We start from the raw sequence: 20,296 nt of genomic DNA on the forward strand, positions 1-20,296 counted from the left end.
GATAACTCCTAAGCTAAGGAATATCTCATATCTCATTTGGAGGTTTGAACTTCTACTTGCCAGCAAGTTTTCATATTAATGCACCAGATTAAAACAATCATGGGGCGGAAACAGTTTAGCATAGACGAGGGGGAGGAGTATTCAAATTCAACCAAAGGACAAATGATGTGGGGGATATTCAAGAGGCAGAAATTCAAGAGCGGATGCTATGAAATTTACTAAAGTTACAGAAATTCTTGTCAATTTCTGAAACTTCGTAGTTTCCCACCAACACATATCAATCAATATTTACCCTCGTACTACCAGATTACCAGTTTTGCAGGCTTTTATAAATTGTCACATACAGATGCACCATCTTTGTATGCATCTTCTCCTAAGACTACCTACACACCATCTTACCAGAGGTGTCAATCAGAACGGAATCTTCTTGTCATGCTTATAAGTAATAATAATGCCCTCTGCTAAAAATTAACACTAGATTACATTATTACCTTATCTTGATGAACTTTATGAGAATATACAATTTTGAGTGACCCCCTCCCACAGATCAAATATGCAACTGGAACCCAAAATGGGAAAACTGTATTGAAAAGCAATAGTCTGCTAGCATTTTAGCACTTTCTGTTACTGCAATCATTGTTTAACCTACCTAAGACTTGGTGAGCGGTGAGCCTTTTAGATGGATCTTTGCAGAGCATTCCTCGAATCAGATCATTAGCTGATTCAGTAATGCCATCCCAGGGATCAGATGGGAATCTCAGATCAGCTGTCCTAACAGCATCAACTATACTCGACTTTGTCTTCCCCCTAAAATGGTGGCATTCCACTCAGAAGAATGTAAAGAATTACCCCTGCACTCCAAACATCAGTAGCCGGGTTATAGCCCCCGGCAAGTACCTCAGGCGCTACATAAAACGGACTCCCCACCAAACCGTGCAAACTCTGACCTGCTTGAATCAGAAATCAAAGTTTAGGGGCAACAAATAACCTAAACAAATAAAAACCCAACTCAAATTGTTAAACCAACAATTTCTCAATTATTTGTTTTTATCGTCCTCTAGTCCTAGGAACCAAAGCATCAGTATAAGTCTCAAACTGATTCTATTGATCTATAGCCCGAGGCAGCAGATGCAGAGGTAAACTGCCTTTGTTCACGTTTCATCTGAAACTAGTTCATATCTATAACATAGAATGACTACCACAGTACCACAATGATAGCAGTTAATGATGTTGAAAATTATATACAAATGTCCAAAAGTTACAAGATTCAGCAAAACAATTTAAGCTAACAGCCAAAAAACTAGGACAAAAAGTTTCCTTTTTTTTTTACTTCATTGCAGTGGAATAACATCCAACCTTGGATCAGTACATTATAATACAAGCATTCAAGAAAGTATATATAGTCAACAATTTAAAAAAGTAAAAATTCGAAAATGATTAAACCTTGGATTTGCTAACCATACAAACACTACAGTTATACAAACATCGGATACAAACTTGATAAATACTTGAAAACAACGCTGATTCAGTGAAAGCAACCTAGCAGTGTTCTGCAAATTATGTTACTAACCAAAAGCACATGTAAACTTATTAACCATGCAATGCACATAATTACTTAAACCAGGTAATGCAATGAATGATACTGGTAGAATTAATATTAATGAGTACTTGAATTACCATGTTCGTTGACTAGGTACCAATCCTAAAACTGTAGGAAGGGCAACTTGGACATTATGGAAGCCTATCCATGAGAAGGAGCAGTAACCATAGCTGTGAGATTTCCTTCTACTAATAACCAATGAACACTGCAATCACATTTAGCAAGTATATTAGAGAAGCAAATGCCCTGATATCAAAGCTTAAGCTAATATAACAACTAAACACTTTTTTTTTATTTTTGAAAATGATGACAACTAAACACTTAAGCTAATATAATAGGTAAATAGATGACCAACTAATAAGTGATAATCAGATAGTACATACACTGTTTCATACTAAGCTAAAGAAAAAATTTGATTGTCCTTGCATGATAAATAAAGCAGTATTATAAATCAATGTGATACTACACTGTCAATTCATCTATAATCATACAGTGTATATTTAGATTTTACTAGCATGTATTCTGCTTAAAGGGGTAAGAATCAAACTCTACCCAAGATACTGGCTAGATAATCATTAAGATTTGTGGAGTTGCAGAGGGTAAATAGAATTTTGTTTTCTTGCTTTTCCTTTTCCTGTTATGTCAGACAATATGAAGATAACAAGACAGGTAGTCCTGTCTCTGAAACTCTGAAGGGGAATAGCTGGGAAATTCTACACCATTTACTACCACATACGGAGATAATGGAATTTTCGACTCACAAAATAGCAAGCATGGCAACATGAACGAATGTGGATAGCCCATCCGAGCTAAGGCCAAAAGACTTGCTTAATTGGGGATGAACAAACATCTACAAGTTTGGAACATTATTGCACATCAGCATGACCGGTACATGTGCTCCCCATCAACTTAGACTTCATAACTCATAGCGTAGAAAGGAGTTACATGGTGGCATCTAATTGGAAAAGAAAAAAAAACAAAAAATATCAGCTAGTATCAGGAATTCGAAAGACAAAGCTATACTAAAATGCAACCTGCAACGGTAAATGGTCAAACTTTTTAAGACTGAAACATTGCTCGTGGGGCAGGACCATTACATATGCTTCTTAGTGCACTTAGATCCAGCAAATTGACCTCTCTCAGTTTTGATTGTTTTGGCTCAAACCCTTCGCATCCAAACTCATAATTCAATTCATCCATCCAATTTAAATATAGTTTCTCCGGATTTGGTAATCTCTGTATAAATGTTGATACAGAGATAGATACGGTTATTGGGAAAGATAGATATAAGAAACATCTTTAAGGATATTAGTCTGGCCTTTGATGGAAACTCAGAAATGCTGTAGAACAACTATGATCATACAATCATTATGAGACCATAAGTCACTTGACTGGTGCCACTACAAGCAATTCCAGTATAGAATGTATATATTTTTGAATTGTTTTAACAATTTTATATACAAGTACAAGTTGCAAATCAAATGTCATCTGATATATTCACAGTATTGTAAAATTTGTTAACAATCTGATATACACACGCATACCAGTGGCAAGAGTTGAATGCCGTCCCGATCGAGCATGTCTACTGATCTCTTCACTCACCAAGGTTCCTATAACGGCTGACTTTGGTTATTTTGAAAGTCACGATCCAGCAAAGTTTCAATTAGATCAATTGGATTTGCAGCCACAGGTACCCTGAACATGATGAAAAACGAGTGAAAGAGTGAACTAGTTTAGAATGAGTTCAAACGTCAATCAAGTGCTTCTCTGGAATGAGTTAATGACTAGAAGAAATCTTTGTAAATTCTGTTTTCAAGAGAAAATCAGCTAACACAAGTTGAAGCACCAGAGGGGCTGTGGAACCTGTTTGAAACTCAACAACTGAGCACCGCCACCTGCAACCCGATCGGATCTCTTTCGTCAAATCTCCCTGCCTTGGGCTATGAAGAAAGTCGTAAGACGCAGCAGCACCACAAACTCTACCCGCCACCAGAGACCGCCGCCGCCGACGAGCAGATCCGACGAAGGGGTCACATCAACTTCCAAAGTAGTCAGAAGCGGAGGCTGAAAACAAGTCCCGGCTTAATGAGGATTTCAAGGAGTAGTCGTAAGAAGAGATTGAGAACGGAAGATGGGGGCAATCCAGCACGACGGCGTGTTCCAATGAAGGACACTTGATATCAACAGTACCGCTGCTTGCACCATACAACTTAGGAAGTTCCTGCAAACCCAAGATCTTCAATTTTGGTAGAGCCGTCTTCTCTTTCTTCACTTCTTCAATTACTCTTTCCAACGAGCGGCAGTCCCATACAGTAAGGTCTTCCAATTGAGAGAGACATTGGGCTACATCAGATGCGAACACACTTTGCAGCAGCCCACAACCGCCGATGGTAAGAATTTTAATACTCTGGAACATCACGCGTGGGGCAGGACCACTACAAAGGCTCTTCATTGAATATAGGTACGACAATGACACCTCTCTCAGTTTTGATTCTTTCAGCTCACACCCTTGGCATCCAAACACAGATTCCAGTTGCTTCACGCGGGATAAAGTTAATTCCTCCAGACTTGGCAAACTTTGTACAAATTTTGATACATTTTTCACCGCACAAGTAAGTATCTTCAGTACCTCCAGATTAACCAGAGACCCATTTGGTAAATCACCAACCCACAATTCCTCCGGATACAAGTTTTCCAACTTCAGAAATAGTGGTCCCTTTTGAACCCGATCTGTTGTGTTGACCGATTCTTCCCGGTCTTCATGACCGTCGTCATCATCCTTTTTACCCCCATATACTTTGAGAACCTTGAGCTCATGTAACCTCCATAGCAAGGGATTCTCCATAACAAGGGATCCTCCGGAGGAGTCTTCATACTCTAGCTTCTCTACTTTGTTTGCCACCGCGTTGATAAACCAATCAGGTAACATGCTTATGCTTGCTCCACGCAGAATCAATGATCTTGAATTCCGATCTCTTGATTCGTATATATAATAGTCATCTATGGTCCCGCCGATGATTATAGAAAAGTAATCCCAATCTGGTTTGGCTTCAACATAGTTAGGGATGCATTTGTGATGAGCTATGCGGACATGCAATGTTTTCAAATTTGATAAACCAGCTATCTCACCGAACACAATCATGCTTTCTTCTCGTATCCCCCAGCTCTTAAGTTCACAGCGCCCCAGATACAGTTCTTCTAATTTATGCAATTTTGATATCACTCCACATGGAATTGTGATCGTCATACAACTCCAGACATTTAAAATCCTTAGATTGGTCAAATGTCCTATTTCTCTCGGCAATTCCTCGAGAGAGCTCACATTAAGAATTTCAAGCTTCTGAAGTTTCCCCACTATGGAAATGTCAATCAATTTGAAGCAACCATCTAAATACAAAGCTTGGAGATTGGTCAAGAGACGGAATGATTGGGGTAATACGTAAATACTAGTGCGGCTGACATCCAAGATCCTTAATTCATTTAGACTTTTAATGAATGATTCTGGGATCTCATCTAAATCATAATTTTCATTTAGTAACAAAATAAGGAGATGCGGACATACCAACTCTTCTTTGGGTAGCTTGCTAATTTCGTTACTCATAAGTGAAATAGCAGTGCAGCCTTGATCTAGTCCGCGCGGCCAACACTCTAAACCAATGCCAGCTTTCACCCAAAACCCACGTTCGGATGTCGCGATATGAATGGCTGTATCCCGGATGACATCATGCATCTTTACACATCCATTTCTCCTGCCATCCAAAAGCAAGCTAGAGTCTTTCAGGTACTTGACTATTGAAACAAAGGTGCCTCTGGCTTCTTCCATTGTTTCGGCCTCCCGATAGAATTTTGTTCCGACTACATACCTGAACAACTCTTCTATTTCTATTTCATAATCTTCTGGGAATAGGCAACAGAGCAAGAAACATGACTTGTGGTCTTCATCTTTCAAATAATCATAGCTGAACCTTATTACGACATAGGCATCTGGCTTGTCATCGACGGTTGGAGATTGTGACTTCTCTAGTCTTCGAGATGCTTTATTCCATTCTTCCAACTCTTTATCTCTGAGTGCCCTTGCAACTGCTATCAATGCAATCGGTAGACCCCTACATTCTCGAGCTACCTTCCTCGCTACATTTTCAAAGTTGGGGGATTCAAAAGACCTTCCTGCACTTTTGACGAACAACTTCCAGGATTCTTGTTCTGATAAGATCTTGAGATGAATGCTTGTTTGGCTCTTCAATGTATTACAAACATGCAACCTTCTCGTAGTAAATAAGACTTTAGAGTTGCATTTTTTGAGCTCCTCATAGCTAGGAATTCCAATTCTTGACAAATCTATCCTTTCCCAGATGTCGTCTAGGATTATAAGGATTTTAGTTTTGCTCATAATCTTTTCATGCAATTCAGCTGCTCTTGTAATTTCTTCTGTCTCCAACTGGAATTTAAAGCCCAGCTGCTCTGCCAATGTCTGTTGAATCTCTTTGAAGTTCGGGATTTGGGATATGGGGGCAAGAATTACAAGGCTAAGAACTCCATTCTGGTGTGCAAGTGAACCGACACGTTTGACCAGGGTTGTCTTGCCCACCCCTCCCATACCGTAGACCCCGATGGCAGTGACCTCAGCATCTGAAAGTGCCTCCATAACTTTATTTGTAGCCTCCCATCTTGATTCAAATTCTTCAAAATCTCTGGTGGACAATAAGACCTGAATTATTCCACAAGGTTGAATTCTTTCGCGCACAAAATCCACAATTTTCTCGACAAGTTCTCCATCAGTCCTACAAGGAACAAAGAATCAAGTGTCAAACAAACATGCATAACGAAATTTTCAATAAGAAATCCAAATTCTTAGTTTCATCACGATGCTTACTTGTAATTCTTCATATCCCAACCAGAGAAACTAGCCACTTTCTTTAAAGCTTCTTTCCACCGCTGCACCTTGTCTGTGTGTCGCCTAGAGCTTTCATGCTCCTTGAAGGCCTTTTCGAAACTTCTCTTCCTGTGCCGTACATCAGAGGGTTCTACATCATAGAAAACCGGGAGAATTATGTTCTGGTCTTTCATGCACTCACAGATCTTTGCAAGTTCGTCCAAACACCAAGGAGAAGAGGCATAGTTTGGAGAGAGAACGACAATTGCAAACCTTGATTCCTCGATTGCCTTTAGGAGAGTGGGAGAAATAGATTCCCCTACTTGAAGATCTGGATCATCCATGAATGTTTTAATTCCTCTAAACAACAGCCGATCATGTAATTGAGATACAACTCCCCTCCGAGTGTCGGGACCCCTGAAACTCAGAAACACGTCGTACTTCCAAGGACGAGCAGTCGATGATGACGATGGTTGAGCTGATGAAGTTGAAGAGGAGGCCATTGAAATCCGGAAACAAAGGAGCTGAATCAAGAAGGAAGGAGACTTTGAGGAATTGAGTCTTTGAATAACGCGATAGCGTCTAGTTGTGAACTTGTGATATACAATATAAGATGCTTTTGAAATTTTGCCAAACATAAACATGAAAACTTACCCCACTAATTGAGAAGCACCAAGCTTACAACCTGAGAAGTTGATGATGAAGATGGTGGAGCTGCTGAAAAAGGAGATGCAGAGGAGGCAATTGATAGCCGGGAAGAAAGCAGCTGATTTCCGGTGAGAAAATCCAGAAAAGCAAAGAAGGGAGATGACTTTGGAGAAATTGAGTCTTTTGGGTACGCGTCTGGTTGTGTATGTGCAATATGGAAATTGTTATGCTTTTACTATTTGGATCTACTGCACGCCAAAAGGAGAAGGATTCAGTGCACCTAAGAACAGAATAACACAGTGGAATAGAAGGAATTGGGTGATGATTACATTCGCAACTAACTATTCATCAAATGTTGGCATATATCTTGATAAATAGATATTGATTTTTGTGAAAAAGCATTCAGTTTGGCATGTGTCATTGCCTATGAATTGGAATGAAAAATTCTACCAATTATGTATGAATGTGGACGATTCATTCTTGATTGTGATTTCTCAATTAAAGGTTATATGGTCCAAGCTGCCCTAATACCCTGTGGCCTTCAAATGCCAATCAATCTCAACCATCTTTTCAACTTCAACCTCAACTTCAACATCCATAATTGCAAGCCGGCTCCATTCAGTCACTCCAATAATTTCTCCAATGGCAGGTCCATAACTCCAGATACCCCACCAATGGAAAATATTGTGGTGATGAACTGTTAATGAGACCTATGGGCATCTTGACCCGACAACATTGACCTGAGTTTTGGAGGACAACTGTGTAACCGGTAAAGACCAATTCTAGTTCTACCATGGAGGAAACATAGAATAATTACAGCCATGAGAGCACCGAGCACTTACTGGATTTCAGCAAAGAGCAATATAAACCCAGCAGCAACATTTTCCAGAGCATGCCAACTAATCACTTCACTCATAAACTTTGTTGAATTCAAATGCATTTGAGTTCCCAGCTAGATCATCACCAACCTCAACCGTCATTTTATTTTGGAATAAGTATCTGCAACCGTCATTTTAATTTGGAATAAGTATCTGCAACCATCTAATCCAAATGATATTACAATAGGAAACTTCACTTTAGTTATTGTAAAGTGTAAACTATGGAGTAAAAACAAAAAATTAAACTTCACTTTGCAATATATATCGACACACGAGTGAAATTTATGCGTCATATGCAATATCCAAATAAAATGCAAGTAGAAGATTGATTAGGGTGAATAACAATTACGAGTGAAGTACATGCATAATGGAGTTTTGTTGATTTAGCAACATGACAACTCTAATGTAATACTCAAAATTATAAGTTTGGATTTATAACGCAAGGCTTATCGTTAGTATTTTTGTTCAAGGAAAGATGGGGTATCTGATACTGGCTAAATTTAGGAGCATTTATAATCTTGGCACAAGTTCAGAATATAGAGGTGTACAATCAAATTATCACACCAATTGTCATGTTTCCATACTTCAGATGATAACTCTATCGCTCAGTCAATTTATGATCGTTGAGCTAATGAAGCAATCTAAAATCCTTTTGCGGTCTGATTGAGCTACTTTATGTTTCTGGTCTTCAGAATAATACAGGACATGCAATGTATGCAACAAGGGGGCAAAGCAATTGGAACCAAATTGCGTAGGGCGAGCAATGATGTTATTACCTTCACAAATACATATAAGCAACAAAAACCAAAGCTACAAACGAGCTTCCATCCTAGGATTGGTGAGCATACGAACACGGACACTGCTGCGGATAGCCCATCCATGATCAGGAGAAAAGACCCACTTGTAACTTGTAAGCCACAACCAACCAAAGTTATGCCGAAGTTTCACCTGCCAAGCACATTAATCATATTCAGCAAGTGCATACGTTGGAAAACCAAATGACCCAAACTAAAGCTTAGGCTAATATGAAATGGGAAATTAACAGCTGTGCGAACAGACTCTACTTTGATTTGCAGTTGCATGATTAACACAGGGGTATTAGAAAGGAAGTGCAACATCAATCGATGAACCCATTTGGTTGGTCAGTATTTTCTTCTAGGGGTTAATCAGGGTAGGGTAGTCAGTTACTACTTAGCCCACAATAGCATCTGTTCAATTACCAACTTACCATGTTGCAACATTTTCAGCATTGAGGTGAAGAATCAAATTGTATGTCTCCAATAGTCACCTTCCCATACTTCAGATCAAACCTCTGAAGAACCATGGAACAACATGATGTCCTTGTCTAAAGTACAATAATTTCACGTTGATCCTACACACATCAATTCTTGCTCTTGTTTCTGCAAAGCTAAATGCATCTTTAATCTTCAAAATTTAAGTGTGCTCTTCCAATATCATACTTATGTGCATGTATATACCAGATTGAAAGACATAATTTGCAGCAAGCTAAATTCTGCGACAAAATACATGATCAACTTGTATATTATAATCATTGTGCTAATTAAGCAATTCTGTCCTTTTATTCAGAATAGTATAGGACAATGTATGCAGTAAGGATAGAGAAATTACGTATGATACAATTCGTTCCTATTGGCTTTCCTACAAAGCTAAGTGGAGACTTTGCCTAATTCAACACTTCATATTTTACAATTTTGGAAAATTTCTAATTGTTGGATGTGGACACCAATTGGCAACACATGTATAGTTGTATACTACCATTATGGATGAATTGAGAGAATAATTTGGATAGTTTGTATTGGATTTAACAGCATAATAATTCTTCCTATCCTAGAGGGGGTTGAAGCTGGTTATAGCATGGAAGAGAGGGGAACGAGTGGATGTGATCCCATTCAAATTCAACCAAAGGACAAATGATGTAGGGAATATTCATGAAGTTGGATGCAGAAAGTCAATAATGGATGCCTGCTATGAAATTTGAACAAGTCTCAAGATACTTTTGTCAATTTCATGAAGTTTCCCACCTACACATACCAATCAATATTTACCATCAATACATACGACCACATTAAATTGTTTAATGTGGACTGAATTTTCTGATAACACCAACCAACTGACCGATAATTTCTCAATTATTGTTTTTTATGGTCCAATATAGACATCTACCTGTACAACGTTGAACTTAGATTTAGACGTCTGGCATGCTTGGAATAAAAAGCATCAGTATCAGTCCCAAGTTGAAGTTCATTCTAATGATCTGGAGCCAGCAAGAATTAAGCTAGAGTCAGAAGAAGCAGTGGTAGATTTCCTTTGTTAATGTTTCTTGTGAAACTAATTCACATATATAACATAGAACGACTACCACAGTACCATAATGACGGCGGTTAATGATGTTAAAAATTATACACATGCCAAAAGTTAATAGCTTCAGCAAAATAATATACGCTAACACACTGAGACTCCCAAAAACTAGGCCAAAGAGTTCCCTTAATTTACTTCGTTGCACTGGAAAAAAAAAACCGACCTTTGATCAGTTATAATACAAGTACTCAAGTTAAAAGAGTATAGCAATGCCAATACAGTCAACATGTTAAAAACTAAAAAGTTGAGAAAGATATAATTTTGGGATTGGTAACCATACGTACACTACAGTCAGAGAAAATTGGAAACAAACTTGATAGAACTTGAAAAAGATGCTGACTCCATCAAACAACTTAAAGTTGGAACCAACGTAGTAGTGTACTGGAAATTATGTCAGTAACCAAAAACACATGTAAAAGCACATAATTACTTAATCTAGGTAATGCAGTAAATGATACTGGTATTAGATTTGAAATTAGTGAATTACCATGTCCATTGATTAGGTACCAATCCTCAAGCTGTAGGAAGCTTGGACATTAATGGAAGCCTATCCATGAGAAGGAGCAGAAACCACAGCTATGAGAGTTCCTCCTTTCAACGAAACTGCAATCACATTTAGCAAGTATATTAGAGAACCAAATGTCCTGATCCCAAAGCATAAGCTAATATAACTACTCAAGCTAGTATTTATAGTAGCTAGATAGAGCACTGATAATCAGGCGGATCATACACTGTTAACAAACTAAGCTAAAGAAAAATTTGGATTGCTCTGGCATGATCACTTAAAGCAGTATTATATAGAACTGCAATTAATCTATGATTGTACAGTGTATATTGAGACTTTTCTAGCAAGTATTCTCCTTAACGAGGAAAGAAACAAACTCTACCCAAAATACTGGGTATATAATCTTTACGATTTGTGGAGATGAACAGGGTAAATGGAATTTTTTTCTTGCTTTTCTTTTTTATGTTTTGTCGAGCTATATGAAGATAACAAGCCCATGGGTTCGTTCAAAATCTTCAGTCGACTTTGGCAATGTAGGCTCTATTTCAATAGTAGCAGTCTTACTACTCTAACTACTTCAAAGCCATCATTTGAAGTAGATAGAGTCGTAAGACTCATCTATGTCTCCATTACCAAGACCAAGCCATTCCAAACTGTTTGGTTTTCAGAATTAGTAAACGTTGAAGATGCAACCTAGGATTAGTAATACAAGGTGAAACTCAAGCAATGCATTAGCATAGGATCCAGATGTCAACAAGATACACAAGCAAAAAATGACATCAATAACTGTGAAACCCCATAAATTTCCTTTCATTCTTACCAAATAGAAAAAGCTCATCGAAATCCACAAACAAAGAAAACTATAAGAGCTGACTGATCATGAAATTGAAACCTCCTTCGCATCAACTAGAAGAAGCTAAGTTTCCCCCAATTATTAAATTAATGAAGCAAATCACTCATCAAACACTACACACTGCAGAATCATCAACAATAGGGGTATGACCTTGTGGAGGATTGGTACAAACCTTTAAACTTCTGTTTAGCAAACAAACAGACACTCAAGCCTTGACAGTTTAATTTGATACTCATTTCTATAAGTATCAAACACTCGAGCCTCTACTTTCATTGATATTACGGTTATTACCTAGTGTATCATTTGAGTAAAATACACAAAAATCAAGCTATAGCAAAAAAATGTCCTTTTTTTCCTTCACTTGCCGATTTTGGTGTTTAACCAATAACCAAAGCACTTTATCACTCTTTCAAGGGTTTTACTGTACGGCTGATTTAGAGTTTCAAACAAAAACTCAAAGATACAACCTTTGATCTGTAATAGAAGTCTCAAATCAAAAAGTGAAGCAATAACCAATATAAGAATATATATATATATAGGAGCCGGATCATGATCACAAAGCCCAAAAAGAAGAACTGAATCCAAGTTGTGATCAAAGTTTGTAAATTTAGTATGACACAAAGAGCAAAAGGGTAAAGCAACATAATTGTAAAAGCTATGGAACAAACAAGTCACAGAGGTGAAAGAACTTGCCGGAATAACAAATGAGAGAGGAGGAAAAGGAGACAGCCACAGAAGCCTGGCGCAAGTACTTTCCACCCGCGGAACCGGAGCGTTCAGTCAAGCTGAAGCAACCAGCCACCTCTTCGAATACGTTTCTCTGCGCGGTCTTTTCTCAGTCAGCACTTTGCAATTTAAACGAGGGGTTAACCCGACCCACTTGGGCCTTGCTCAATTTTACCCAACCCATGTATTTGGGCCGGCTTCGCTTTGCCAGAGGCCCAGAAGTAATGTTACAAAGTAGACCTGTAAAATGGGCATGCCGGTCCGACCCTAAGATATGAAGACCCACATACTACTCGGCCCATGTCTTTTTTAACTCTAGGTGTAAAATGGGCAGGGCCGGCCCGTGCTGGCCCTATCAAAATATGTAAAGCCCGAGCCCACCTTTGAACGGATAAAGTTTGGGTTTAAAACGCCCACTCATGACTCGACCTATATTTGGGTGTGATTTTTAAATAATAAAATATTGAAACTTTTATTTGAAAAAATTTGATTGAGATATGAGTTGAACTCATAAACCCCTTCTTATATGAATAACACATCTGTCAATTGAGCCAACAAAATTTACTATACAAATCACTCATACATTAATAATAAAATTTGACATCAAGAATAAGCAGGGCTTTGGGTCGGCCTAAGACTTGGAAAATGTTGCATTTACCCTACCCATTCTGGAACAAGCCGAGTATAGCCCGCCATTAGTTTGGGCCGACCCGACCCGTGGCCCAAATTTTTGGGCTAAGTTTGGATATACATGTCGGTCCTGGGCTTAATTTACAGGCCTACGACGAAGTCACTAAGCCATATTAATATACTACTTAGCTATATCTTTGTTAACAAGTTCTGGATAAATTGACATAATAACATTTTAACAAGTACTCTTAGAGGCCCAAATGTCCCAAAATGAAAGGGAATTGAGGAGGATCCAATCCATCTACGATAATACATTGATCATAATGGGCAAGATCATTAAACACCTTAAAACACATTAGTCAAGCTTTTTCAACCAAGACTCGGAATAAAATATAGCATGACAACCTTTAAAGTTTCCTAAATTGATCAAGAATAAGTTTCAAGAATCTTCCTCTACTAGACTATTGAGAAGGATCAAACACCCCACAGCAGGGCAGACATTCGTTATCTTTGCCTCCTTAGTGAGTATGACTTAACATTTCATCATCGGAGTTTGTTTGCTCTAACCAAGAATTTTAGTGCAGAACTCCCAAATCTTGTCCGAGATCATAAGGATCCCATTATCAATCTTGATACCTCTCTTCGAACTTCTGTCTCTTTGAACTTTTATCTCCTCCTCTAGCACAATCTCAACTAGTCTTGTCAACATGCTTTGAATTTTTCACAAATCAGACCTTTCAGATACAGCAATCACAAAAGCCCATCATTTTAAGAGCATCTCCAACAATTTTTCATACTTTCTCCAAAATAGAGAAGTAAACTTTAAAATCTCCAAAAAATTTATGCCCAAACTCTAATAGTTTCTTTATTTTGCAATTTTTTTCATTTATTACGACAATAAATTATTCAATTTTCTTATTGAATATAACCATAAAGAATTATATATTTTTATATTATTTACTTGTAATAAATTATTCAGAATTTTTATTGGTTGTAATCTAAGTTTGAATTGTTGAAGAAAGTGCAATAATTTAATATTTGGTTATGCAATTTTTTGCCAAATCCTGCAAATTTGGAGAATCAACTATTCTCTTTCATTAATCTCTCTATTTTAGAGAATGAGATGGAGAAGCTGTTAGAGTAAAAATGGAGTGTTTTTTTCTCTAAAATCTTATTCTTCTCCAAAATACATAATCTGTTGGAAATGCTCTAAGCTTGTACACACCATTGTTGTCTTGCCAAAGCCTCATCTTCCGTGCACCATGATCACAGTGATGTTATCACCCTCCAGAATATTAGTGACTTCATCCATGGCTCGTTTTGTTTCTTCAAACTCGTTATGACTTCCATTGTTTCTTTAAGTTTGAGCCAAAACTAATGTTCAACTTCTGCCTGTATTTTACATTTGTCACATAATTGATTATCAATTTTGGCAATTATCTCAAGTCGTGTACAATAAAAATTACATCATGGATCCATGTAGTGACCGACTTACAGCTAAGCATCTCTTTTTTTTGCCTTTCCCTGCATTAATTAGCTCTCTTAGAGCTTATACAGTTATACATATCCTGCCATTTGATCAGTACGAAAAGAAAATGATGTAAACAATGAGCTATCATCTAATGTTTCAACATATCAGGGTAACAGTACAAATTTGAATTGGGAGATGAAATAAAAATATGACTAAACAAACCATTTACGCATTTACTTAGTAACATAAACAAACAACTTATTCCCAACAATTTTTTGTATTCATTTGTCTTTGTGCACACTTCATCATCTAGCTACTATGATCTTGTTTGTCAGTCAATTAGCTAACTTCATTTCACTACCAAAAGAAAGCTTCAAAATCTTGCAATCATGATAAAGGGTAACAAAAAGAAGTTTAAACTTGAAATAAAGCCAAGTTTTTTTTTAACAGTGTTCGAAATATCGGGATATATCGGTGATATTTAGAAACTGATAGGATAAATGTCATATCGCCTCAATATATCGGTCAAATTAAAATATTGGGTCAACATGCAATATATCGGGTCAAACTCGGTTTGACCCGATATTTTCTGTGGACATTTTTTGTTTGACTTTTTTTTGTGGACTTTTTTTTTAGTGGACTTTTTTTTGTTGACTTTTTTTTTCTTGTTACTTTTTTTTTAAGGAGACGATGTCGTTTTGAGGAAGTTCAACGTAAATAGGCAGAAGGTGATTTATGAAGATGATTTTATCTTAGAAGATGAGGATGAAGATAATGGACAAGATGAGTTTGACTTTGATTATGATGATAAGAGAGTTTATAATGCATGAATGCATAATCAATATCTCAATCTATCTTTTGTGCACCTATTTTTGTTCAATTAGTACTTAGTAGTTAATATTATTTGATATATTTTGAAGTATATGTTTATATATATATCAAATTTAAATTAAAAATTAACAAAAACGATAAATCTGATATAATCTGATATATCTCGATATATTCCCGTTATATCTTTATTTTACAAAACCGATACGATGCCAATAACCGCTATTTAGATCATTGGGTGTGAATGACATGATTTTTGATGCACCGATCAGATATGCATATATAATCTAGCTAGATATAGGTATATAACCTCAAGAAGTGCAATATGCCGTAGTAGCCCAATATGTGTTTGGAAAATGGAAATATATGTATGGCATGGCTCGCATGGAAAAAAAAAAACAAAGACAGCATGATAATTGACAAAATAAATGAGACAGTCAGACAGATGAAGGTTATGTCGACATAGAGACATACCTTTTCACTAGAGAATTTAAATGTTGTTGATCATTGAGTTTTATCGAATTAGAAGCACAATATATAAACTGGGGCAGTTATTCACATACAAGTATTCCAATCATGGGAACTCCATATCAATAGTATCATTTTCGGCGCAGAACCATGTGAGCTTCGGAAGATTTATAAAGGCTAATTTTTTCAATTCAATAAAAACAATGTATCTGTTTGAGCTGTTGCTTGCTTCAACGACACTGCACAAACTAGGGCAATGCTCTACAAAGAGGTCTTCCAATTGCACAAGAGATGGAGCCACATCAAATGGGAATAGACTTTTCAGTTTTGTACACTAACAAATTGCCAAAACTTGAAGATTCTCAAACACTGCATATATAGCCGGACCATTCCAAATGCTTATGAGTTCGAACAAAGTGCACAATCTCATCTCTCTCAGTTTTGTCAAAAGAAACGTTCCAAGATCGAGCCATTCAGATCCAAACACAAATTTCATTTGTACCATATTTTCACAAAACATTGTTTCTAGATTTGTCAGTATGCAACAATTTTGGTGGTAAAGGTGCATTCACCAAGCTGCAACAAATTTGCACTTTCTATAACTTGAGATTGCATAGAGACCCAAGGTAATTCACCAACACATATCACCATGTGGCCAGGGGCGGATCCAGAGCCCAGGTGAAGTTGAAGCCTAAAAGAAAAAAAACTCCAACTTCCATATAAAACAAAAAGTAAAAAAAGTGAAACATACAAAGCACCAAATCCTTTCTTTCTCACTTCTCTGTCTTTCACTCTTTCTTCTCGACTCCTGCTTCTTGTCTTCTTCATTTCAAGGACTTCAAGCCCGTCGGCCGTCACAACTCCGGCCACTCGCCATCGCCAGTTCACCACTCGCCCCTCGCTCCGCCACGTTGCCAAAGCTCTCATCTACAGGTTCAGCTCTAAGCTTTATGATTGGAATCTTAAATTTGGTGGGTAGGTTAGAAAATTGGTGGTTATACAAACTGGGTATCGACTGCTGCACTTGATCCCATTCATAAATCAGAGGAGGAGTGGAGAGATGTCCTCTCCCGAGCAGTTTCGGATTATGAGGCAAAAGAGCACCAAGTAAGATTGCTGAGATTTCACTCCATTTTATGATTGATGTATAGATTATGTTGTGAAAAATAGCTACATGTTGTGTTTGATTAAGACTTAAATTTGATAGTTGCATGCATTGATTATCTAGATTAACTTCATATCAATTTTTGTTGTATAGATTCTTCAAATTAGTCTAATTAGACAAGAAATGACTTGTGAGCTTAACATTATTCGCAACGCATTCTTGTTGGTGTGTTGACTCAAAGGTCACCCTCAAGTATAAGGGTCAAATTATAGTGTAGTGGGATTGTAAGTAGGGAATGTCGTACCCAATGGATTGGAAAAACCCTCTCTAGCTAGGAGAACCTAAGGGATGCTAGAAGAATATGCAAATGTACAAGTCACAAATCAAGGCTCACAAGTGAACCCAAATTCATGGTGGATATATGCAAGATGGTGTAGTGATTCAAATTTGTTTCAGATGTGGAGTTACTTCTAAAAACTAAATGACTACTTAAAAAGTAAACTAGGCTATGCTAATCTAGATGTGATGAAATGGATGTGAGTTAGAACTTAAGGTTTCCATCTCCAGCTTCTCTTGTGAACAATGATGCTACTAAATTGAATGATGTCATTCTAACTAGCCAATTTCTCTTATTGTATCCATCTCGGGTATGACAAGGGACAATCTCCTTTGTTGGTATCAAGCAACCCCTTTCGGATGTAGTACTCAACTACTCAAGTCATGCATATGAATCCAGTTAAGTATCAAATGCATTACCCTAAGTGCATAAAGTTTGGAGATGAATAAATCATGCAAACCTACCATGCTTATCTCTAAGTGATTGTAGTTCACAACTCTAACATGCACATATGATATGTTATCATGCTTCAAACAACTAAGGTTAATGAAGCCTTAATCATTCATCATGTCATGACAAACAATCATACATAAATGTTCAACTTTTGAACTAGCATATTAGAGTGCTAATGAAAAGTGTATCAAACAAAATATTTATATCAATGTCATACAAGATTGGCTAGGGCTTTCACCATAGCCCCAACAAATTAACTACTCACTCATAACCATATACACAAGTTTCAACATGTTTATGAACATCAAAGTAAAGAGATAGAGTAGAAAGGTGACTAGTAAATCTCAAGTTGAGGATGATATAGATGAACTCATGGAGATCTTGACATGGTGGTGATGTAAATCCTCCAATGATGCTAGACTCCTCTTCTTCCTCCTTGTTTGATAATGGTGTATGAAAAATAGTGGATGATGAAGTGATGAAACTTGGTGTTTTTAGAATCAGATGGGTAGATGGAAATGTTTTATTCCTCTTTTTTTTCTTGGTTGGTGGTGGAAAATGGTGTGTCTTGAGATGGTGGTGATGGAGATTTTTATAAAGGAAAAATTGTGATGTAATAAGTATAGAAAAGTAAGAGATAATAGTGTAGTGAGTGAAGTGGTTGGTTATCGAAGGAAGTGGGTGATCATGAAAGGAAGTTGGTGATCATGGAGGAAGTGAGTGATCATGAAAGGAAGTGGGTGATCATGGAAAAAGTGGGTGATAAAGAAGAAAATAAGTGATCATGAAAGAAGTGAGTGGATGGCTAGGTAATGATGGACCTAGATGTGATGATTACACCCAAAATCAAATAAGATTTCGCATAATATATGTGTGGATTTTTGGACAATGAGGAGCCATGATTTTGTGAGAAATACAGAAAAATGATTTAGTTAAATCTCAACTAAAAAGATGAGATCTAGTTGCGATAGAACAATGCGTTGCTCATCTCTTGCTCCTCCATAAAATTAGCCGGAAATTGGTGGTGCTTGGAAAATTGCCGGAATTTCACATTTTTCTCTTCTTGTCTAGATATTCTACAAAACATGAAAATAAATTAGTCTAAATTAAATTAAGCACATAGAATAAGTAAAGCCATATTTTAGGCCATTAGAATACATGAGAATTATGATCCAACATGGTGTAGGATCAATGGCGTTAGGCACAGCTATTACGTACCCTCTAGATATTGTCAAAGTCATTATTCAGGTCTGTTATCTTTGATTTTGTATAATTTATGAGTTATTTGCTCTGTGAAGTGCGCTTGTAACCTGGATCCTCTGCATTGATTGAAATACATGTGGGTTTAAATTCAAATAAACAATTGACAACGATTGAGGTTTTCAACATAATTCAGTCATTTTTTGGAAGCTCAGGTGCTGCTCTAAACTTCTTTTCATTTTTCGTGATCTTGCAAAAAGAAGGAGAGATTTGTTTAATGCAGTGAACTATTTCAGTCTACTAATAGGTTTACTTGGATCCCATTCCCATGTTGTAGCATTAATCAACACTTCCGAGTTCTCATGGCACCCAATTACATTGAGACTCTTGAGCCCATGTAATCTCCCTTGCCATCCAAAAGCAACCTGAATCTTGAAGGTATGCGATCAAAGAATGTGCTCTGGCTCTAGCTTCTTGCAACGTGTTAGTAGATTGAAACAAACATTTTCCAATGCCGTACTTAAATAATTTTTCAATTGGAATATCATAATCTTTTGGAAACATGAGGAAAAGCAAGAAAAATGACTTTGCATCATCGACTCTCAAGGTATCATATGTTAACTGTATCATTTTAAAAGTATCTCTCTCATCCTTATTAGCAGAAACAAGTTGAGATGCATTTACTTCAGGAGCTGCTTTTTGCAATTCATTATTGTTATCTCCGAATGTCTTTGAAACTGCTGTGTTCCATTCTTCCACGTGTTTATGTCCAAATGCCCTTGCAGCCTCTTCTCTTCATCATAGGAATCGGTAGATCCATGAAAAGGCTTTCTTGACTTCTTCATGAATAACTTCAAAGAATCATCCTTTGATCCTCTCCCTTAGTCTACTGGCTCTTTCTGTTACTTCATCCTCCCCCATTTCCATTCCCAACTGACTTACCAATGCGCCTTGAATTGTTTGCAAATTCGGGCTTCGAGATATAACGGACATAATAACATGATAAAAAAGCCCATGTTTTTTGGCTTGTGCACTAACATGTTTCACCAGGGTTGTTTTGCCAACCCCTCTTGTTCCATAGACCTCAATGGCCGTGATCCTATCATCTTTCAGCATCCTCGTAACCTCATCCAAAGCTCCTCTCGTTGCTTTAAATTCTTCGAGATGTCCACATGATGCCGAAAGTACTTCTTGGACCACAACTTTCACATTGTATGATCAATTTCGATAGCAGCCTGGCTGAAGATTTCTTCCACCTCAAAAAAATCATCTGGTGAAGCAGTCCCTGCCTCATTTCCATCATCACTTGCCACAACTGTGGCGATATTAGGCAAAACAACAT

The 20,296-nt window shown here is 37.3% G+C and overlaps 1 protein-coding gene across 2 annotated transcripts in view; it reads right to left on the reverse strand.

The window, feature by feature from the left end:
• Positions 1–459: 459 nt before the first annotated feature.
• LOC126789122 (disease resistance protein At4g27190-like) overlaps positions 460–20,296 on the reverse strand; it is a 40,950-nt gene continuing 21,113 nt past the window's right edge. Inside the window, exons 1-7 of one of the 2 annotated variants that reach the window (XM_050515194.1) lie at positions 7,128–7,553; positions 6,474–6,997; positions 3,464–6,381; positions 3,145–3,295; positions 2,362–2,555; positions 1,678–1,805; positions 460–947 (exon numbers count right to left, since the gene is read on the reverse strand). In XM_050515194.1, the coding sequence (XP_050371151.1) occupies positions 3,636–6,381; positions 6,474–6,976 (3,249 nt within the window). In that variant the 5' untranslated portion in view covers positions 6,977–6,997; positions 7,128–7,553 and the 3' untranslated portion in view covers positions 460–947; positions 1,678–1,805; positions 2,362–2,555; positions 3,145–3,295; positions 3,464–3,635. Of the gene's footprint in view, positions 948–1,677; positions 1,806–2,361; positions 2,556–3,144; positions 3,296–3,463; positions 6,382–6,473; positions 6,998–7,127 lie in introns of those variants that run through there. The other variant, XM_050515195.1, reaches the window with a different exon arrangement.

This window comes from Argentina anserina, chromosome 3 (genome assembly GCF_933775445.1).
Source record: "Argentina anserina chromosome 3, drPotAnse1.1, whole genome shotgun sequence".
NCBI lineage: Eukaryota > Viridiplantae > Streptophyta > Magnoliopsida > Rosales > Rosaceae > Argentina > Argentina anserina.